This window comes from Aulonocara sp. 'chitande type north' Nkhata Bay, linkage group LG3, assembly GCF_057382095.1.
Source record: "Aulonocara sp. 'chitande type north' Nkhata Bay isolate Kocher_YH1m ecotype deep benthic linkage group LG3, A_spYH_male_GT1.1, whole genome shotgun sequence".
NCBI lineage: Eukaryota > Metazoa > Chordata > Actinopteri > Cichliformes > Cichlidae > Aulonocara > Aulonocara sp. 'chitande type north' Nkhata Bay.
In genome coordinates this window covers 42,774,734-42,792,279 of record NC_141346.1, presented here as the reverse complement: position 1 = coordinate 42,792,279, position 17,546 = coordinate 42,774,734, and the positions used below count along the sequence as shown (strand labels likewise).

General features: G+C 47.3%; 1 protein-coding gene across 1 annotated transcript; it reads left to right on the top strand.

The window, feature by feature from the left end:
* The first annotated feature begins 10,218 nt into the window (after positions 1-10,218).
* Positions 10,219-11,460, top strand: LOC147335766 (uncharacterized protein F54H12.2-like). Its single transcript, XM_086286109.1, has one exon. It carries the CDS (start codon positions 10,219-10,221, stop codon positions 11,458-11,460), a length of 1,242 nt encoding a protein of 413 aa, XP_086142235.1.
* Positions 11,461-17,546: the final 6,086 nt, after the last annotated feature.

Sequence of the window (17,546 nt, the reverse complement as noted above, 5' to 3'; positions counted from 1 at the left end):
GGTGTAATGCTTGCAGGAGCTGAGTGGATTTGTTTTCAAGCCGGCTCTGACACTTCTTCCTCACAGGACTTCTGTCTAGTGAATAATGAAGGATGTTAATACGCTCTTTAGTTGAAGTACAGTACTGGGTTGCTGTGAGCTTTAAGACTTTCTCCTCGCAGGTCTTCTATCTCGTGGAGTTTGTCCGAGGGTGTAATGCTTGTAGCAGCCGAGTAGGTCTGAGACTTCCTCCTTGCACGTCTTCTATCTGGTGAAGTTTGAAGTATGTTAATATTGGGCTTTTGTCGAGCGCCGTCCAGGCTGGCCTGTTTCCACCTCGTTCTATGGCTCCACACTGCTATTCCTGTGCGTTATGTGTCGTTTTGTGCTTTGAGCCTCACTCTTTACGGGTATGTTAATACTGTCTTTTCATGAAGTGAAGTGAAGTTCCCCGCTGCTAAGCACGACCGAGTTGAGAGGCTGTTACGGCCGTGTCTTCGTTGTATGTTCGGCGAGCAGGGTCGCTTTTTGCTGCATTTCCTCCGACTTGCTGTAATGCAAGTCAAATACATGATGATTTGTCCATTTGTCTTTTCATGAAGTGAAGTGAAGTTCCCCGCTGCTGAGCGCTCCAGTACGATGGAGTTGAGAGGCTGTTGCGGCTGTGTCTTCGTTGTATGTTCGGCGAGCAGGGTCGCTTTTTGCTGTATTTCCTCCGACTTGCTGAAATGCAAGTCAAATACACGAGGATTTGTCCATTTGCTCCACACGCAGCAACAAGTCAAGCAGTGAAAACTTTGTTGTGGGAAGGCGAGGCCTCGAACTCGCGACGTTCACCTCCATGCACTACTTGCCAGCGTACTATCGCAGTGAGCTAAACTGGCAGAGGTGAGTGTAGCTCGCTGTGTGTGTTTAAGAACCTCTGAGCGGAGCGTGATTTGGCGTATACTTTGATTCCTCTATACACACGGATGCGCACGGACACTTTTAAAACATTCTTCCTCAACACACACCTTAAAAATACATTCACATTTCTTTCCTGTCTTCCTGCGCTCACACATAGCCACAAAGTATCAGCGCCAGCAGTGGCTTTAACACTCCTCCGCCACCTTCTAGCCTTGTGTCCCTTTAGTCCGCATCTGGATTACACAGTTGTGCACTAAAGGGAACACACATGTTCGTGTTCCTGGCTACTCGCTCGTTTGTATTTTCACACGCGGGTTTTGAAGCCGGTCGTGCACGCTGTTCTCTGATGTGCTGGCGCCCACTCTCTCAGTGCTCTCGTAGCTCCATAGTTTCCCAATGAATTCGGCAAAAGTCATTGCAAATTCACTTTGTGTGACATGATCCTGGCACTTCTTGCGAACCAGTGCTACACATTGCCCCTCGCTCAATGGCTCACCAGCATTTCTCAGGGCAGCGGTGGCGCCCTAGGTGGCAAAACACTTCACTTTCTCTAGGCAGTCTTAGCTACTCTGCGCCCATAACCTGTTAGCAGAGGTGAAAATACGCAGGAATTCTGGCGCGAATATCTAGACTGCTCCGAGGACAACTGTGGAGGAAATAAACACACAATAGCCACAATCCATTTTCTCACTTGAACTCATTCGCAAGAGAGAGAAGCTTTATTGACGATCACCAGCATATACATGAGCATCACATGTCAATCACAATGCATCTTATCCGCTATTTCCACCTCGCGTTATATACTCTCTGCAATAACGCACACGTTTTCTGCGTGTGTGCTATAATAAATAAAGATGTCCTTCTTACAGTTGAGAGTATATTTTTAATCTGTGTCATCACTTTATGAAAACTCTGAAACTTAACAGACAAATTCTCGTGGGTAACTCTTCTTTTAAACCGAGCACACGGATAATGCTTGGACGTCCAACTCCATGCGTCTTTGCGTTCAGCCTTCACACAGGGGGCAGGTCGACGGTGATCCTTCGAACTTGGCCATCTCTCTGTAACGTGAAAGTGATCCCAGGCAGCTGAATGGTCAGAGTCAGAGGTGGAAGCCTGGTCGTGACCGAATACAGAATTTGCCCGCAGGTGCAGAAAACTCTGCTGCTCAGCCAGTGGAGGAAATTCTTCATGTCAATGAGAGCGCGCACCGCGCTGTCACTGAATCGATTCAGCCACGCGTTTGGGTATGACATCGTGGTTTCACACCAGTGAGGCTGTGCTGCCAGCAGTTTGTCCGAGGGTGTAATGCTTGCAGGAGCTGAGTGGATTTGTTTTCAAGCCGGCTCTGACACTTCTTCCTCACAGGACTTCTGTCTAGTGAATAATGAAGGATGTTAATACGCTCTTTAGTTGAAGTACAGTACTGGGTTGCTGTGAGCTTTAAGACTTTCTCCTCGCAGGTCTTCTATCTCGTGGAGTTTGTCCGAGGGTGTAATGCTTGTAGCAGCCGAGTAGGTCTGAGACTTCCTCCTTGCACGTCTTCTATCTGGTGAAGTTTGAAGTATGTTAATATTGGGCTTTTGTCGAGCGCCGTCCAGGCTGGCCTGTTTCCACCTCGTTCTATGGCTCCACACTGCTATTCCTGTGCGTTATGTGTCGTTTTGTGCTTTGAGCCTCACTCTTTACGGGTATGTTAATACTGTCTTTTCATGAAGTGAAGTGAAGTTCCCCGCTGCTAAGCACGACCGAGTTGAGAGGCTGTTACGGCCGTGTCTTCGTTGTATGTTCGGCGAGCAGGGTCGCTTTTTGCTGCATTTCCTCCGACTTGCTGTAATGCAAGTCAAATACATGATGATTTGTCCATTTGTCTTTTCATGAAGTGAAGTGAAGTTCCCCGCTGCTGAGCGCTCCAGTACGATGGAGTTGAGAGGCTGTTGCGGCTGTGTCTTCGTTGTATGTTCGGCGAGCAGGGTCGCTTTTTGCTGTATTTCCTCCGACTTGCTGAAATGCAAGTCAAATACACGAGGATTTGTCCATTTGCTCCACACGCAGCAACAAGTCAAGCAGTCAAAACTTTGTTGTGGGAAGGCGAGGCCTCGAACTCGCGACGTTCACCTCCATGCACTACTTGCCAGCGTACTATCGCAGTGAGCTAAACTGGCAGAGGTGAGTGTAGCTCGCTGTGTGTGTTTAAGAACCTCTGAGCGGAGCGTGATTTGGCGTATACTTTGATTCCTCTATACACACGGATGCGCACGGACACTTTTAAAACATTCTTCCTCAACACACACCTTAAAAATACATTCACATTTCTTTCCTGTCTTCCTGCGCTCACACATAGCCACAAAGTATCAGCGCCAGCAGTGGCTTTAACACTCCTCCGCCACCTTCTAGCCTTGTGTCCCTTTAGTCCGCATCTGGATTACACAGTTGTGCACTAAAGGGAACACACATGTTCGTGTTCCTGGCTACTCGCTCGTTTGTATTTTCACACGCGGGTTTTGAAGCCGGTCGTGCACGCTGTTCTCTGATGTGCTGGCGCCCACTCTCTCAGTGCTCTCGTAGCTCCATAGTTTCCCAATGAATTCGGCAAAAGTCATTGCAAATTCACTTTGTGTGACATGATCCTGGCACTTCTTGCGAACCAGTGCTACACATTGCCCCTCGCTCAATGGCTCACCAGCATTTCTCAGGGCAGCGGTGGCGCCCTAGGTGGCAAAACACTTCACTTTCTCTAGGCAGTCTTAGCTACTCTGCGCCCATAACCTGTTAGCAGAGGTGAAAATACGCAGGAATTCTGGCGCGAATATCTAGACTGCTCCGAGGACAACTGTGGAGGAAATAAACACACAATAGCCACAATCCATTTTCTCACTTGAACTCATTCGCAAGAGAGAGAAGCTTTATTGACGATCACCAGCATATACATGAGCATCACATGTCAATCACAATGCATCTTATCCGCTATTTCCACCTCGCGTTATATACTCTCTGCAATAACGCACACGTTTTCTGCGTGTGTGCTATAATAAATAAAGATGTCCTTCTTACAGTTGAGAGTATATTTTTAATCTGTGTCATCACTTTATGAAAACTCTGAAACTTAACAGACAAATTCTCGTGGGTAACTCTTCTTTTAAACCGAGCACACGGATAATGCTTGGACGTCCAACTCCATGCGTCTTTGCGTTCAGCCTTCACACAGGGGGCAGGTCGACGGTGATCCTTCGAACTTGGCCATCTCTCTGTAACGTGAAAGTGATCCCAGGCAGCTGAATGGTCAGAGTCAGAGGTGGAAGCCTGGTCGTGACCGCATACAGAATTTGCCCGCAGGTGCAGAAAACTCTGCTGCTCAGCCAGTGGAGGAAATTCTTCATGTCAATGAGAGCGCGCACCGCGCTGTCACTGAATCGATTCAGCCACGCGTTTGGGTATGACATCGTGGTTTCACACCAGTGAGGCTGTGCTGCCAGCAGTTTGTCCGAGGGTGTAATGCTTGCAGGAGCTGAGTGGATTTGTTTTCAAGCCGGCTCTGACACTTCTTCCTCACAGGACTTCTGTCTAGTGAATAATGAAGGATGTTAATACGCTCTTTAGTTGAAGTACAGTAGAGAGAGTTATTCCCATACAGCTTATGACAAAATTTGATCCGAAGTGATTGATGGCCCTAATCACGACCTTTTGACCCCCCGCCCCTCCCCTCCGTGGGAAACCCCCGCGTGACGAATCGTATCCGGAGAAAGGGGGGTGGGAAACCCCCCGCGTGACGAATCGTATCCTGAGAAAGGGGGGCGGACCCCGGAAGCGCGCCATCTGTTGCTAACCGTAACGAATTGCAGCCCGAGAAAGGAGGGGCGAACCCCCGGAAGCGCGCCATCTGTTGCTAACCGTAACGAATTGCAGCCCGAGAAAGGAGGGGTGAACTCCCGGAAGAGCGCCATCTGTTGATGTGAAAAAAAGTTTTTAGTGGGAGGGACTGCAGCGAGGGAGGAGAATAAAAACCAGAGAGAGGAGTCCCGTCACAATTTCAAAGTCTCTCACACACACAAGATGGATTCTTTCCTTCTGCAACCCTCCAGCGGTCCTGTTTACTTGGACGGTGAAGAAATCTGCTCTCCCGCAGAACCCTCGAGCATGGGCGGCAGCAGCGAGTGGGCCTCGTCGATTATCAGCGATACGCCGGTGTCTGTCTACAGTACCAGACCCGAAGCAGCTGACACTCCGCGGAAAGAAGGAAGAAGTAAGAGTGTCTTCATGTTCCGCAGCCAAATTCCAGCACCGAGAAACTTGCGAGGAGAATGGACTCTGCCTGCTGAGGGTTGTGGAAAGTGGGGCTACATATTCAAATATGAATCGGGGGAGCTCTGGTTTTATCAGTTGAACGAAGGAGAAAGCTTGACGGAATCGAGCAGCATTGTGAAGCTGACTCCCAACGACTGGGCCGTGCTGAAGCTGCTGGTTGCGATGGCTATCGGAGAGGCAAATGAGGATTTTCCCATTCCTGAAGAGGAAGATGTTGCCGCTAAAAGACCCCGGAGAGAGGAAGATTCTCCTCCCCCTCCTCCTCCTTCTCCTTCCGGCTTCGGTGATGAAGAAGAGCATGATGAAAAAGATCCTCCTTCCCCTCCTTCTGTCTCGTCTGATGAAAAAGAGGATACTGCTGCTGAGAATGATGAGGATAAAGAAAAGACCCCCTCTGTAGAGGATGTTTCCTCCGCTGATGAATCAGCTGATGATGATGATGATGATGATGATGATCATCCTCTCGACACAGTTACAGAAGAAGAAGAAGAAGAAGAAGAAGAAGAAGAAGAGACCCTGGCCGAAAAGCTTCCAGAAGAAGAAGATGATGATGATGAGCCCCCAGCTTCAGAAATAAAAGAGGAGAAAGCAGCTCCTGAGAAAAAAGAAAACATTCCCCCAGCTTCAGAAATAAAAGAGGAGAAAGCAGCCGCTGAGAATAAAGAAAACATTCCCCCGTCTCCAGAAAAAGCTACGGAAGAAGAAATAGAAGCTATTCCCCCTCCCCCGCCGCGGAACGGAGGCATACGCTTCAACGATGAGCAGCTGATCAAGACTAAAACAATCTTGTCAACCGTCTGGTCTTCAGGAACCACTGCCACAGGGAGATGGAGAATGAGAGCAAGTCTGCGTTCGACTGACGAGTCTGATGCCCCTGACATTTTTGTCATGGAAAAATTCAACCCCGACTGCGGATTATTTCGCAGCATGATGGTTATACCAGCCAAAGAGTGGGTCGTAAGAATGCTGCAAGTGAGGAAGGATATTACAATTCTTTTTCAAACTTGCCGCTGCTGGAGGGATGCCGTAGGAGTAAGGAAAAGTCTCAGCTTCTGAAAATCCCCGCCCCTCCCGGACCACGCCCCCCTTCCTTCTGTTTTAAAAGTCCGATCAAAAAGCCTTTTTTAGCTCAGAGAGAGAGATGGACTCTGCACCCCTGCTTCGCGATGAGGAGACCTGCTCCACCGATTGTTTTTCTGACGAGGGCGAGGTGGTACCCGACACTCCCGGTTACTGGCCTCTGAAGCGCCTGAGGCGGCAGCAGCAGCAGCATACCGACGAGATGGACGGCTGGGCGTCTTCTTTATTCATCGACACTGTGAAAACGGCTGTCTATCATCTGGTCAACTTGGTGATAAACAAGCACCGCACCGATGAATGTAATGGATGTAAGATAGACCATCCCAGCCAGAGACAACACGAGTGCCTGCAAATTCTGGAGGATGATTTTTATTCCGACAATTATTATAACATCAGAAAGAAACTGCTCACTCCTCGCTTTGTCCCATCCATTCAACGGCTGTTGATTGCTCGAAACATCAAAACTGAGGATGTTAAAGTCGGGATGGTTGCGGAGACCTTGCTTCATGAGCTGAAATCGGTGAGGAAAGTCTTTGACGCCATCACAGACGCTTATGACAATTTGGTGGGGCAAGATGTGGTTAAAATCGGGGAACTCCGTCTGGTTACGGAGTTTTACAAAGGTTGCTGATTCTTTTCCTGCATGCTTCCTATATTTAACCTTGTTTTTTAAACCATGTATTCTGTTTCTTTTAAAAAAAAAAAAAAAAAAAAAAACTACCTCATTTTTAATCGTGTATTCTGTTTTTTAAAATCCTACCTCATTTTTTAATCGTGTATGTTTTAAAAAAAAAAAAGTATCCTGTTTGTAACCATTTAACATGTTTACCTCATGTTTTTTTAAAAAAAGAAAAAAAAACAGTTTTTGTAACCGTTTGACTCTATAACTGTGTTTTATCTCACGGTTTTGAATAAAAGTGTATTCTGTTTCTTTTTAAAAAACAAAACAAAACCTAACTCGTTTTTTAATTCTGCTTTATTTTAATCATGTATTCTGTCTTTTTAAAAAACAAAACAAAACAAAACAAAAAAAAAAAACCTACCTCGTTTTTTAATCGTGTATGCTTTAAAAAAAAAAGTATCCTGTTTGTAACCTTTTAACATGTTTACCTCATGTTTTTTTAAAAAAAGAAAAAATAGTTTTTGTAACCGTTTGACTCTATAACTGTGTTTTATCTCAGGGTTTTGAATAAAAATGTATTCCTGTTTTTTTCGCATGTTAAACCTTCTGGTTTTGAATTTTAAAAAAAAAGAGTTTTTGTATTCTATAACTGTGTTTTATCTCAGGGTTTTGAATAAAAGTGTATTCCTGTTTTTTGTAACTTACTTGTATTCTATAAGTGTGTTTTATCTCAGGGTTTTTGAATAAAAATGTATCCCTGTTTTTTTGCATGTTAAACCCTCTGGTTTCGAATAAAAAATATTTAAAAAGCATTCATCTCTGGTTTTTTGAATATTGTATTCCTGTTTTCTGCACATTAAGCCCTCTGGTTTTTGAATAAAATAATAAAAGCCGACTCCTGCGACGTTATAACGCAGACGAGCTTTTTATCAGAAGACGAGATGGCCGAGAAAAGTGAGATGAAAAAAGTGTATTATGACCCGCATCACCCAGGTAGTTTCGGAGGAGTAAATAGACTCCGACGCGCTTTAGAAGATGAAACTGGTAAAAAAGTTGATATCCGCAAGGTGCAGAATTTTTTATCCGAGCAGGACGCCTATACTCTGCACAAACCGGCGCGAGTAAGATTTAAGAGAAATAGAGTGTTTGTGACCAAACCCCTGAAGCAGCTTCAGGCCGACCTGTGCGACATGAGACAGCTGTCTGAATACAACGACGGATTCAATTATTTATTAACCGTCATAGACGTATTTTCAAAAAAGGCTTACGCCCGCCCCCTGAAAAAGAAGACGGGTTCTGAAGTGACTGAAGCTTTCGAATCTGTGTTGAGAGAGAGTGAAATACCGGAAAATTTACAGACCGATGCGGGAAAAGAGTTTTTCAACAAGAGTTTTCAAGCTCTGATGAAAAATCACGGTATATCCCATTTTGCTACCGCCAGCGATCTAAAGGCCTCGGTGGTGGAGAGATTTAACCGCACTCTGAAAACGAGGATGTGGAGATATTTCACCGCGCGCAATACCAGACGCTATCTGGAGGTGTTGCCAGACCTGTTAGAAGGATATAACCGCAGTTATCACAGCAGCATTAAAATGGCACCTGCCGAGGTGCGCCCCGAGAACGCGGATCAGGTGTTTCGCAACTTATATGGAAACACACCCGCCCGTCCTAAAATAAAGTTGAAATTTAAGAAGGCGGATCTGGTGAGGATATCCAAATTGAGAGGAGTATTTGATAAAAAATACGAACAGAGTTTCACGGACGAAATCTTTACTGTGATCAGGGTCCTTCACCGATCGCCACCTGTGTATAAATTACAAGATTATGACGGGGACCCCATTGATGGGTCGTTTTATGAGCCCGAGCTGCAGAAAGTGAAACTGACCGAGGACAAAGCGTTTCATGTGGAGAAGATTTTAAAGCGGCGCACAGTCAGAGGGGAAAAACAGGTTTTTGTCAAGTGGAAAAACTGGCCGGATAAATTCAACAGCTGGGTGAAAGCCTCGGAAGTGGTAGGCGTATAAAAAAAGAGACCCCTCGCATCATTCGGCTCATTTTTTAAAATTCATCATGCAGTCCGAAGGGTTTTACGTGACCCTGCCTTCCAACGCCAGCAAGGGTTTATTTAAAGATAACACCAGCGGTTGCTACACGGTGGATCTGGCCAAACCCCTCGAGCTGACTGGAGAATGGAGCGTGGGCTTATGCGAATTCATTTACCCGCGCACATGGTACAATCTATCGTCGGACGCCTCCTACTTGGAGCTGATGCGGACGACGGAGGAAGATCAGCCCCTGGTGGTTTTAAAATTCGGCAGGGGAGGTCATTACGGACGCGTTAAAGATCTATTGGATCATCTGGTGCCGGCGATCCAAAAGTACGACCCGTCCTTCGAGGCTTCATTCAACAACGTCACCAAGCGTCTGGATATCAAAGGAGTCGGGAGCCATAAAATAAAGGTCTTCCCTCCTCTGGCTTACATGCTAGGATTGAAAACGAACGAGTGGTGGACTCTGTCAAAGCGCACTACTCCGTATCCGTGCGATATGAACGCGGGCGTATATAACCTGTTTCTCTACACCGACATCGTTCAGTACCAGCCGGTCGGTGACAGTTACTCACCGTTGCTCAGCGTCCTTAACGTGAAAGGCGATTACGGAGACGTGATCAGCATCAGACATAATACTGTCCATTACTTGCGCGTTTCTAAAAAATACATTAAAACCATACGCGTAGAAATTAAAACGGACCGCGACAGATTCGTGGATTTTGTTTACGGGAAAACGATAGTCAAGCTGCACTTTAAACCGGCTTGAGAATGGCTGCGCGTCTCCCGCAGGACCCTCACCGTTTTGTGAGGTATTATGAGGGGCAGGTGGGAGGTTCCCTTCCGGGTTTTTACGGAGCGCCCGTGATGTACGGCAGAGGGATAGGATCCATCTTCTCCAGACTGTTTCGTTTCGTGTCTCCTCTCTTCAAATCCGGGTTCGCCGTAGCTAAACCTCACCTGAAAACGGCCGCAACCAATATCGCTACAGACGCTGTGAAAAGAGTGATGGGTAAGCTGACAGAGCCTCGCCAGGAGGGGGCGGGGGGTATGATGGTGCTCTCCCGCAGGAAGAGGAAACGCCCTCCGGGCGAGCGGATTAAAAATAAAAGCGTCGGAGTAAAAAGTAAATCAGTTAAGGCTGGCAGCGGGAAGAGAAGGAAGCCCCAGAGGAGCTCTGACATATTTTAGAAGAAAATAAATAAATAAAAAATGTCTCTCTTACACAAGAAATCTGCCGAATGCAGCCTTGCCGAACTGGATCTATTTTCGGCTCCCATGACCCAGCTATCCATAGAGGATAAAAAATATCAAGAATGTCAGCCCCTCTCTGCTTTGAACGACAACTCACCCATCGAATTTTTCATCCCCGGAGACGGGGAAAAGTATCTCGATCTGAACGACACCATGCTCCATCTGAGAGTGAAAATTACGGAAAGGGACGGGACCAACATCCCACCCGACGCGGGGGTAGCCCTCATCAATTATCCTCTCAACACAATTTTCAGCCAGTGCGACGTTATTCTGGGGGATCGATTGATTTCGCAGTCCAGCGCCACCCATCCTTACAGGGCCATGATCGAGACGCTGCTCAACTTTTCAGAAGACACTCTAAAGAGTCAATTCAGCGCCGGTCTGTTTTACAAAGACACTGCCGGAGACATGGATTCTATAGTTATAAGCAACGGGCCAAACAGAGGGATAAAACAGAGAGCCGTTTTCACGGCCGAGTCGCGAGAAGTGGACCTGCTGGGTCCCCTCCACGCAGATATTTTCTTCTGCGAGAGGCTCCTGCTGAACTCTGTGGATTTGAGAATTAAATTGATACGCAACAGCGATGCCTTCAGTCTGATGGGAACTCGGGATTCGCAGTTTGCTCTGAAAATAACTTCGGCCTCTCTGTTTGTTAAAAAGGTCACTGTCTCGCCGGCCGTCAGGCTGGGGCACGCCGCGGCCCTGATGAAAGGAAACGCCCTTTATCCTCTTTCGCGCGTTTCTGTGAAAACCTACTCCATCCCTGAAAATTCCAGGATCTGCAACCAAGAGAATCTCTTTCTGGGAGCCATGCCCAAATACGTGGTCCTGGGCATGGTTCATCACGACGCCTTCACCGGGAGGAGGGATCTGTCGCCTTTCAACTTTAGACACAACGATGTAGAGTATCTGGCGTTGTGTCAGGACGGCAGGCAGGTGCCCGCCAAAGCTTTCCAGCCACAGTTTGACCGCGGAAATTCGGTCAGGGAGTTTTATCACATGTTTTCCGCCACGGGGAGACACCTCAAAGATTTACCTCTGAGCATCGATCGCCGGGAATTTAACGAAGGGTACGCCCTTTTTGCCTTTAATCTGGAACCCAGCGAGGATGCTGACGCCCTGTCTCCCGTCTCCAACGGGAATTTGAGGCTGGAGATGAGATTCAGAGTTCCTCTACCTCAAACCACAACTCTCATAGTGTACGCCTGCTACGATTCAATTCTGGAGATTGACTCTAAAAGACAGGTGCTGGTGGATTATTACTAAAATATACACACATGGATAACCTTCAGCTGGAGCACATTCTACATCGCGCCTTGGGAGACGTTTTCTGCGGTGTTTGGGCCTCGGACCAGCTGGCCTTTTTGAGGCGCGACTTTAAACCCCCCGCCTACTTTATAGTAAACACTCACCCCTCGCACTTGAGGGGAGAACACTGGCTGGCTCTGACTCTGGAAAAGGACGGTTCCTCCACTTTTTTTGACTCTTACGGATTCCCTCCCGACTTTGCTCACTATCCCTCGGTCATCTCAGAGTTTCTGGAAGGCCGCTCTGACAAAATACTCTATCACGATCGTCAACTTCAGCACCCTATGTCTGTCGTTTGCGGGCAACATTGCATTTTTTATCTATGTCACAAGGCTCAGGGGTTATCCGTCGGTAAAATACTTTCTCTGTACTATAACGATGTGTTTAAAAATGATGACATGGTGTCTGACTTTCTGAAAGGACGCTGCCCCGCTCGCTCTCGCAGAGGTCATCACGGGGCGTGCTCCTTACAAAAGTTTAAAGATGTGTGTATCAAATAAAGAAACGTAAACAAAAAAAAGTTTGTTGCAGCGTTTTTTATTTCATTTGTAAACAAAAAAAAAACATTTGATTTTACATAGAGGTCCAGGTCGGGGAAAGCGTTATTTTGACCCGAGAAGGTTTTCTCCCCCTTCGCACAGGTGTCTGTCCTCCCTCCTCCTCCTCCTCCACAGATTTAAGACGCGCATACTGATCGCGAGCTATACGGTTATGTATTGAGGATGAGGGTATGTTTGTTTCGACCAAAGTAGTTAAAAACGCGTTCCATCCTTTCGGTCGCGTTTGGTTTTTACTTTTAAAAGAGAGGGAGAGGTTTTTAAATAGATCGATCATGTGCGAACCCCGCACCGCATCCCCCTTGTAAACAAATTCACCCCTCTTTGTCCATCCTCCTCCACCCTCAGGTAATTTCTGCATAATGTAGCGGGCGTTTTTGCGATCTCGAGGGGGTAAGGATTTTAATACTTCTTCCATCATTTCATCATCCTCCTCTCTGGACCGCTGCACTTGTTGCTGCACCTGCTGATGCACCTGCTGCTGTTGCACCTGCTGCTGTTGCACCTGCTGCTGCGCCTCCTCTGGCGGGAGCTGGAAAGTCAGCCTACTCTCCTCGTCCCGGTCCTGTTTAGAGAGTGTGAGATATCTCCGCAGCAGAGACTCGTATCTTTTGATTTTTTCATACGAATTTAGCCGCGGATCCTCCAGTATGGCTTTCATCTTTTCATCCAAATCGTCTTTGGCAGTTTCTCTGACGGTAGGCTCGGTGGGTCGGGTCAGTTTTTTCAACTCGTGAGAGGGAACGAGAATCATTTTTTTAAACATCTCAGCGTTTTTGAAATATTCCTCCCAGCAGGTTCCCTAGAATGGGTACGGCTGCGGACAGCAGAGGGAAAAGAAACCCGCCCGTTTGTTTCTTTAAAACTTGACGCTTACGGTTTAAACTCGTTTTCTTGTCGGCCAGCAGCCTGATGATCTTTTTCTGGCGTTTCAGTTTTTGGTATTGAGGAGCGGAGAGAGGTATGTTTCCCTTTAAAAGATTTAAAGCTATCTCGCACAGCGCCTGGAGGAAATCCGGGGAGCTGTGAGCGAGAATGTCTTTGCGTTTCTGCGGCGACGCGTGGTACAGAGCTTGCAGTAAGACTGCGTTTCTTTTTATACGCTGAGACATGGCTACTTGGGTTTAGGCAGGTAAATGACGGGGTACTGCCCCGGAAGCAGACCGGCGCGCACTCTGTAGCGTTCTGGGCACGAGGGAGTGAGATCGAGGATTAAATACCCGTGGGGCTCCTCGGTGGCGTCTTTGAAACTGTCTGAGAAAAATGTTTTTTGCGAAGGGAAAATCTGACGGGCCAAAATCTCAATCTGCAGCTTGTCTCTGGGGTTTTTAAACAACACCATATAATTGGAGTTTAAGCTGATGGTGCGGCTGTATTTACCCTGATGAAAAACGTTCTGGGTTAGCATCATAACCGAGACGTTTTTATGGTGGCGGTATTGAGTGAAAATTTTAACCACTTCCTGGTGATCCGAGGCCTGAAAGATGACGTCATCCAGCACCACCAGAACGTCTCGGAAATCTTCAAAAGAATCAGGCAGCCCTTCGATAAATTTAATGTTTTTATTGGTCTTTGAAAGCTCCTCATACATGGGTTGAAAAGAAGTATAAATCCACACAATATTCGCGGGCACAGTATCCATGACGCGTTCACAGTTTTCCAAAACACACTTTACAAAATGAGTTTTCCCACACCCGCTAGGACCCACAACTAGACAGGAAAAAGGCACTTTCAGTCTGTGATCAAAATCAGTTTCCTCCATTCTTTTTTTTTAGAAGAAAACAAAAACACTAGTACCCGAAAGGCAGAGTTGTACCGTCTGGAAAGAGACGTCTCTTGTCGTAAACCACGCGAAACTTTTTCTGAAATGTTCTGTTTTTGAGCACAAAGCCTCTCTTATCCCTCTGAATTCCGTTCTGAGGGGTCTGGAGCTCCGCCTCTTTCATACCAGAAAGGTAACTTTCCACCAACCCGCTCATACTGTCGAAATTGACGCGTTCGCAACATTCTCTCGTCTGCGTTATTCCTTTCATTTTTACCACCATTTTCTTTTTGTTTCTGGTCCGGTAGGCGTAACTCTTTGGACCCGCGGAGACAAATTCCTGGATGGTGTCCCCGTCTAATTCGTCCGTGAGATCCCCTAGATAGTTACCCAGCTCTAAAGGTTCCTCCCCCTCTTTCACTACGTAGATCAGAGAGTCGGTGTCGGTGTACAGAACGCTGCGCTGCAATTTTTCTAAATACTCGTAGAGTTTTAGGCGGGCGTAGGCTGTAGTAAATGCGGCAATAAAAACGTTATTGGTAGCGCCGGGAGGTATCACGCACCGCTCGTTATAGCTCCACTGAATTAAAGCCACTTCCTGTTTTTTGGTCTTTAAAAAAGAGACGTGTTTAAAGACGTACTGTCCTGAAAAGACGTAGTTAAAAAACTGACTCGGCTTTCTGACCAGAGCGGTCTGAGTCATGTTGGCTCTCTGAGCAAACTTTCCCCAGAAACTGTTGAGACACAATTTCGAAACTTGTCTTTTGGCCTGATTCACCTCTATTTTTGACGGGTCTAAACGTATGCCCTGATGCCTGTGGTACTCTTCCACGTATTTGTTCCTCTCATCCTCGTCGCGAGCTTCCGGAGGATAACCGGAGGCTTCCTGTTTGCCTTTGAGAAAAGTGTTAATATAGCCGGCGAAAATATCGCTGCTGCTACTATCAAAGTGCCAGACCTCTGTGATTTTAACCACTCTGTAACCTAATTCTAAGGCTTTGTTAAACTCGACGGTGACCCAGACCCCGGTGAGAGCTCTGGCCTCATCGTCGTGAAGGCACGGACCGCTTTGTTGATTGGTCTCGGCGCAGGTGCGACAGAGGGAGAATATTAATTTACCTCCGGGGGTTTTGTACGGTAGAACGGGGAAATAGAGCCCGCGCGGCGGGTAAACGGTGGCTCTGATCAACCCGAAATAACTGCGAGGGTCTGCAAAATTCTCTCTGATGATTTGGGGGTGATGCAGAGGGTAAGCGCGTTTGGCGTTGACGTAAGGGTACAGGGATGTGACGTCTACGTAATACACATTTTCTCCTGGCGAGGCGGTGTAACGCAGTCTCAAGGCCGAAGTGCGGCCTCCGTAAAGCCCCGAGCGAGGAGACAGAGGTTCCGGGGCTTCGTAGTTCCGCATAAAATTTATAACCTCCTCGTTCGATTTTTTCATCTCGTTCCATTCGTGCTCCCACAGAGTGACCGTGCGGACTCTGTAAACGTTTCTCAGCTCCCGGAGCCTCGCCTCGGCAGAGGCGTGCAGGTCCCCGTAAGGAGCGCGGGTCAGAGGGCAGATTTCCTCAGGCCTGTAGCATTTTGGACAGCCGTGATAAAAGCATCCCAGAAATTCCCACACCCACTTTTCCCCGTTAATCAGCGCGTATCCGTCGACAAAGTACGGGCCTATTTTTTTCTCCCCGCCGGATGTGAGAGCGTGTTGAACGGGAATTTTCTGAGAGTGAGCTACCCACTCCAGCCACTGAATGGATGCGTGCGAATAGGCTTTGAATCTGCGCCCGTAGTTGTCGGGCGAGGGGATGGCCAGACTGTTTTCGGGTAGGAAATTGGTGAGAAACACTTTCATGCAGGCTGAAGCTATAGTGACGCAGCTGAAAGGGTCTACTTTAGTTTCGCCTATAAACCCGTCTCTGAACTTTACGCACGCCTCTCTCAAGATATTAACGTCGTTTCGGCAGTAATACAGGGATTCTTTTTCAAAGTTAAACACTCCCCGGGAGGCCTCGCAGTGCCATCGCAAGAACTCAGCCCTTTCGGGAGGTGACATGCGCTCCACCCCGTAATCTGAAGGAGGAGGGTACGGACCCGAGTATTTTAAGCGGTCCCGCGAGCTGAATTTGTGAGGAAAAAATCCCTTGGATTTGTCCTCGAAGCCTAAAGCTTTGGGCATAGCGCTGAGACGCATGGTGAGAAAAGAAAGCGAGTCTATGAATTTGAGAAGGAAATCGGATTCTGTGAAACATATAATTTTACTGCCTTGCATGATGAGAGAGGGCGTCATCCCACCCCCCACCAGGTGACTTAGAATTAAATAGCTGTCAAACCCTTTCGCGTTGTGCGCAACGAACGTGGTCTCTCTATATTTTTTCCTTCTGTATCTTTGGAGAAACTTTTCAACACAGTCTACACCGTAAGCGTGCCACTCTTCTCCTTCTAGAGATTTTGTGCACACTAGGTAAGGGACGTGCGCCCCCTCCCTGTCTGGGAAGGTTTCAAAGTCATAAAAGATTATGGAAGCGTTATCAGAGTTTTCATGTTTCAAAGGTTGGATGTAACACTGGTGTTGATCGTCGTCGGGAGGAAGCTCCGCGCGACAGATTTTACATCTGGCGGCTGTGCACCTGTGCATTCCGCGACGGGAGAGGCGATTGCAGTCCGGACATTTATACAATTGTTGACAAACGCTGAGGTCTGAACCGGAGTGAATTCCTGGTTGTTTGTGTTTTAAATAACACGCACGTGTGCGACATGATCTGTTACAATCCGTACAGATTACAGAGTCCAGAAAGTGAGAGGGGCATGCGGGGTCAAAACAGAGGTTGCAGCGGTTTTGGCAAAAGTGTTCCTCTCTTTTATAATACCCGCGGTGACATTCGTTGCAAATGTACTGGATTCCTAAAAATGTTTTTAGATTTTTTATTCCGTAATAGTGATGGCGGAATAAGAATAAGTACAGCGGGTGACGTGTGTTCGGGTAGTCTGTTTCGATTAATGAAAGAGTTCTGTCCTCGGCCGGGCGGTAAAACACGACGATTTTACGTTTTAGTATTTGTTCGAATTTACCTATGTCGGTGAGAGTTACCTGAGTGCGATCGCTCAACCCCGCTAAACGCTGCAGCTCTCTGCCGCGTTCCAGGGCCTGTTTATCTGTGAAATGAGGTTGAGTGAGGTGAATCAGGTTGATGGCAAAACACAGATTATCGTTTTTGTTTTTTACCACGTACAGACAGCGACGCTTTTTTACTAGAATTTCATCGTCTAACATTTTGTGAATCTTTTTACGCGGGTCATTACTGCCACCGCCTCTAGGATTTCTAATTACTTGCACAACAATTTCTAGGGGAGAGCCTGCGACGATCGCTCCGTTTGATTGTATCAGCCTGGCTAGCAGGTCCTCAAAAACCGGTACAATGTTTTCAGCGCTTTCGTCATCGACGTTAAAAACAGAGTGATTTCGCGCGTGCTCGCTGATGATCTCCAGTTGAACCCGGTCGTTACGACTAACTTCCGGTCTGACCCTATCCGCTAGATCTACAAAATTATCCCTGACGTTGAGGTAAAATTGAGCGAGGTCGCTCGCTTCATCCGGAGAGGGAACGTTAAATACTCGCCTTATTTCGAAATTATTAAAATGTTCGCGGCGAGTCACCGCATCGTTCTGTACCCGAGATCCTCCTCCTCCTTGTTGATGCTCCGCAGGCCGGTCCTCCTCCTCC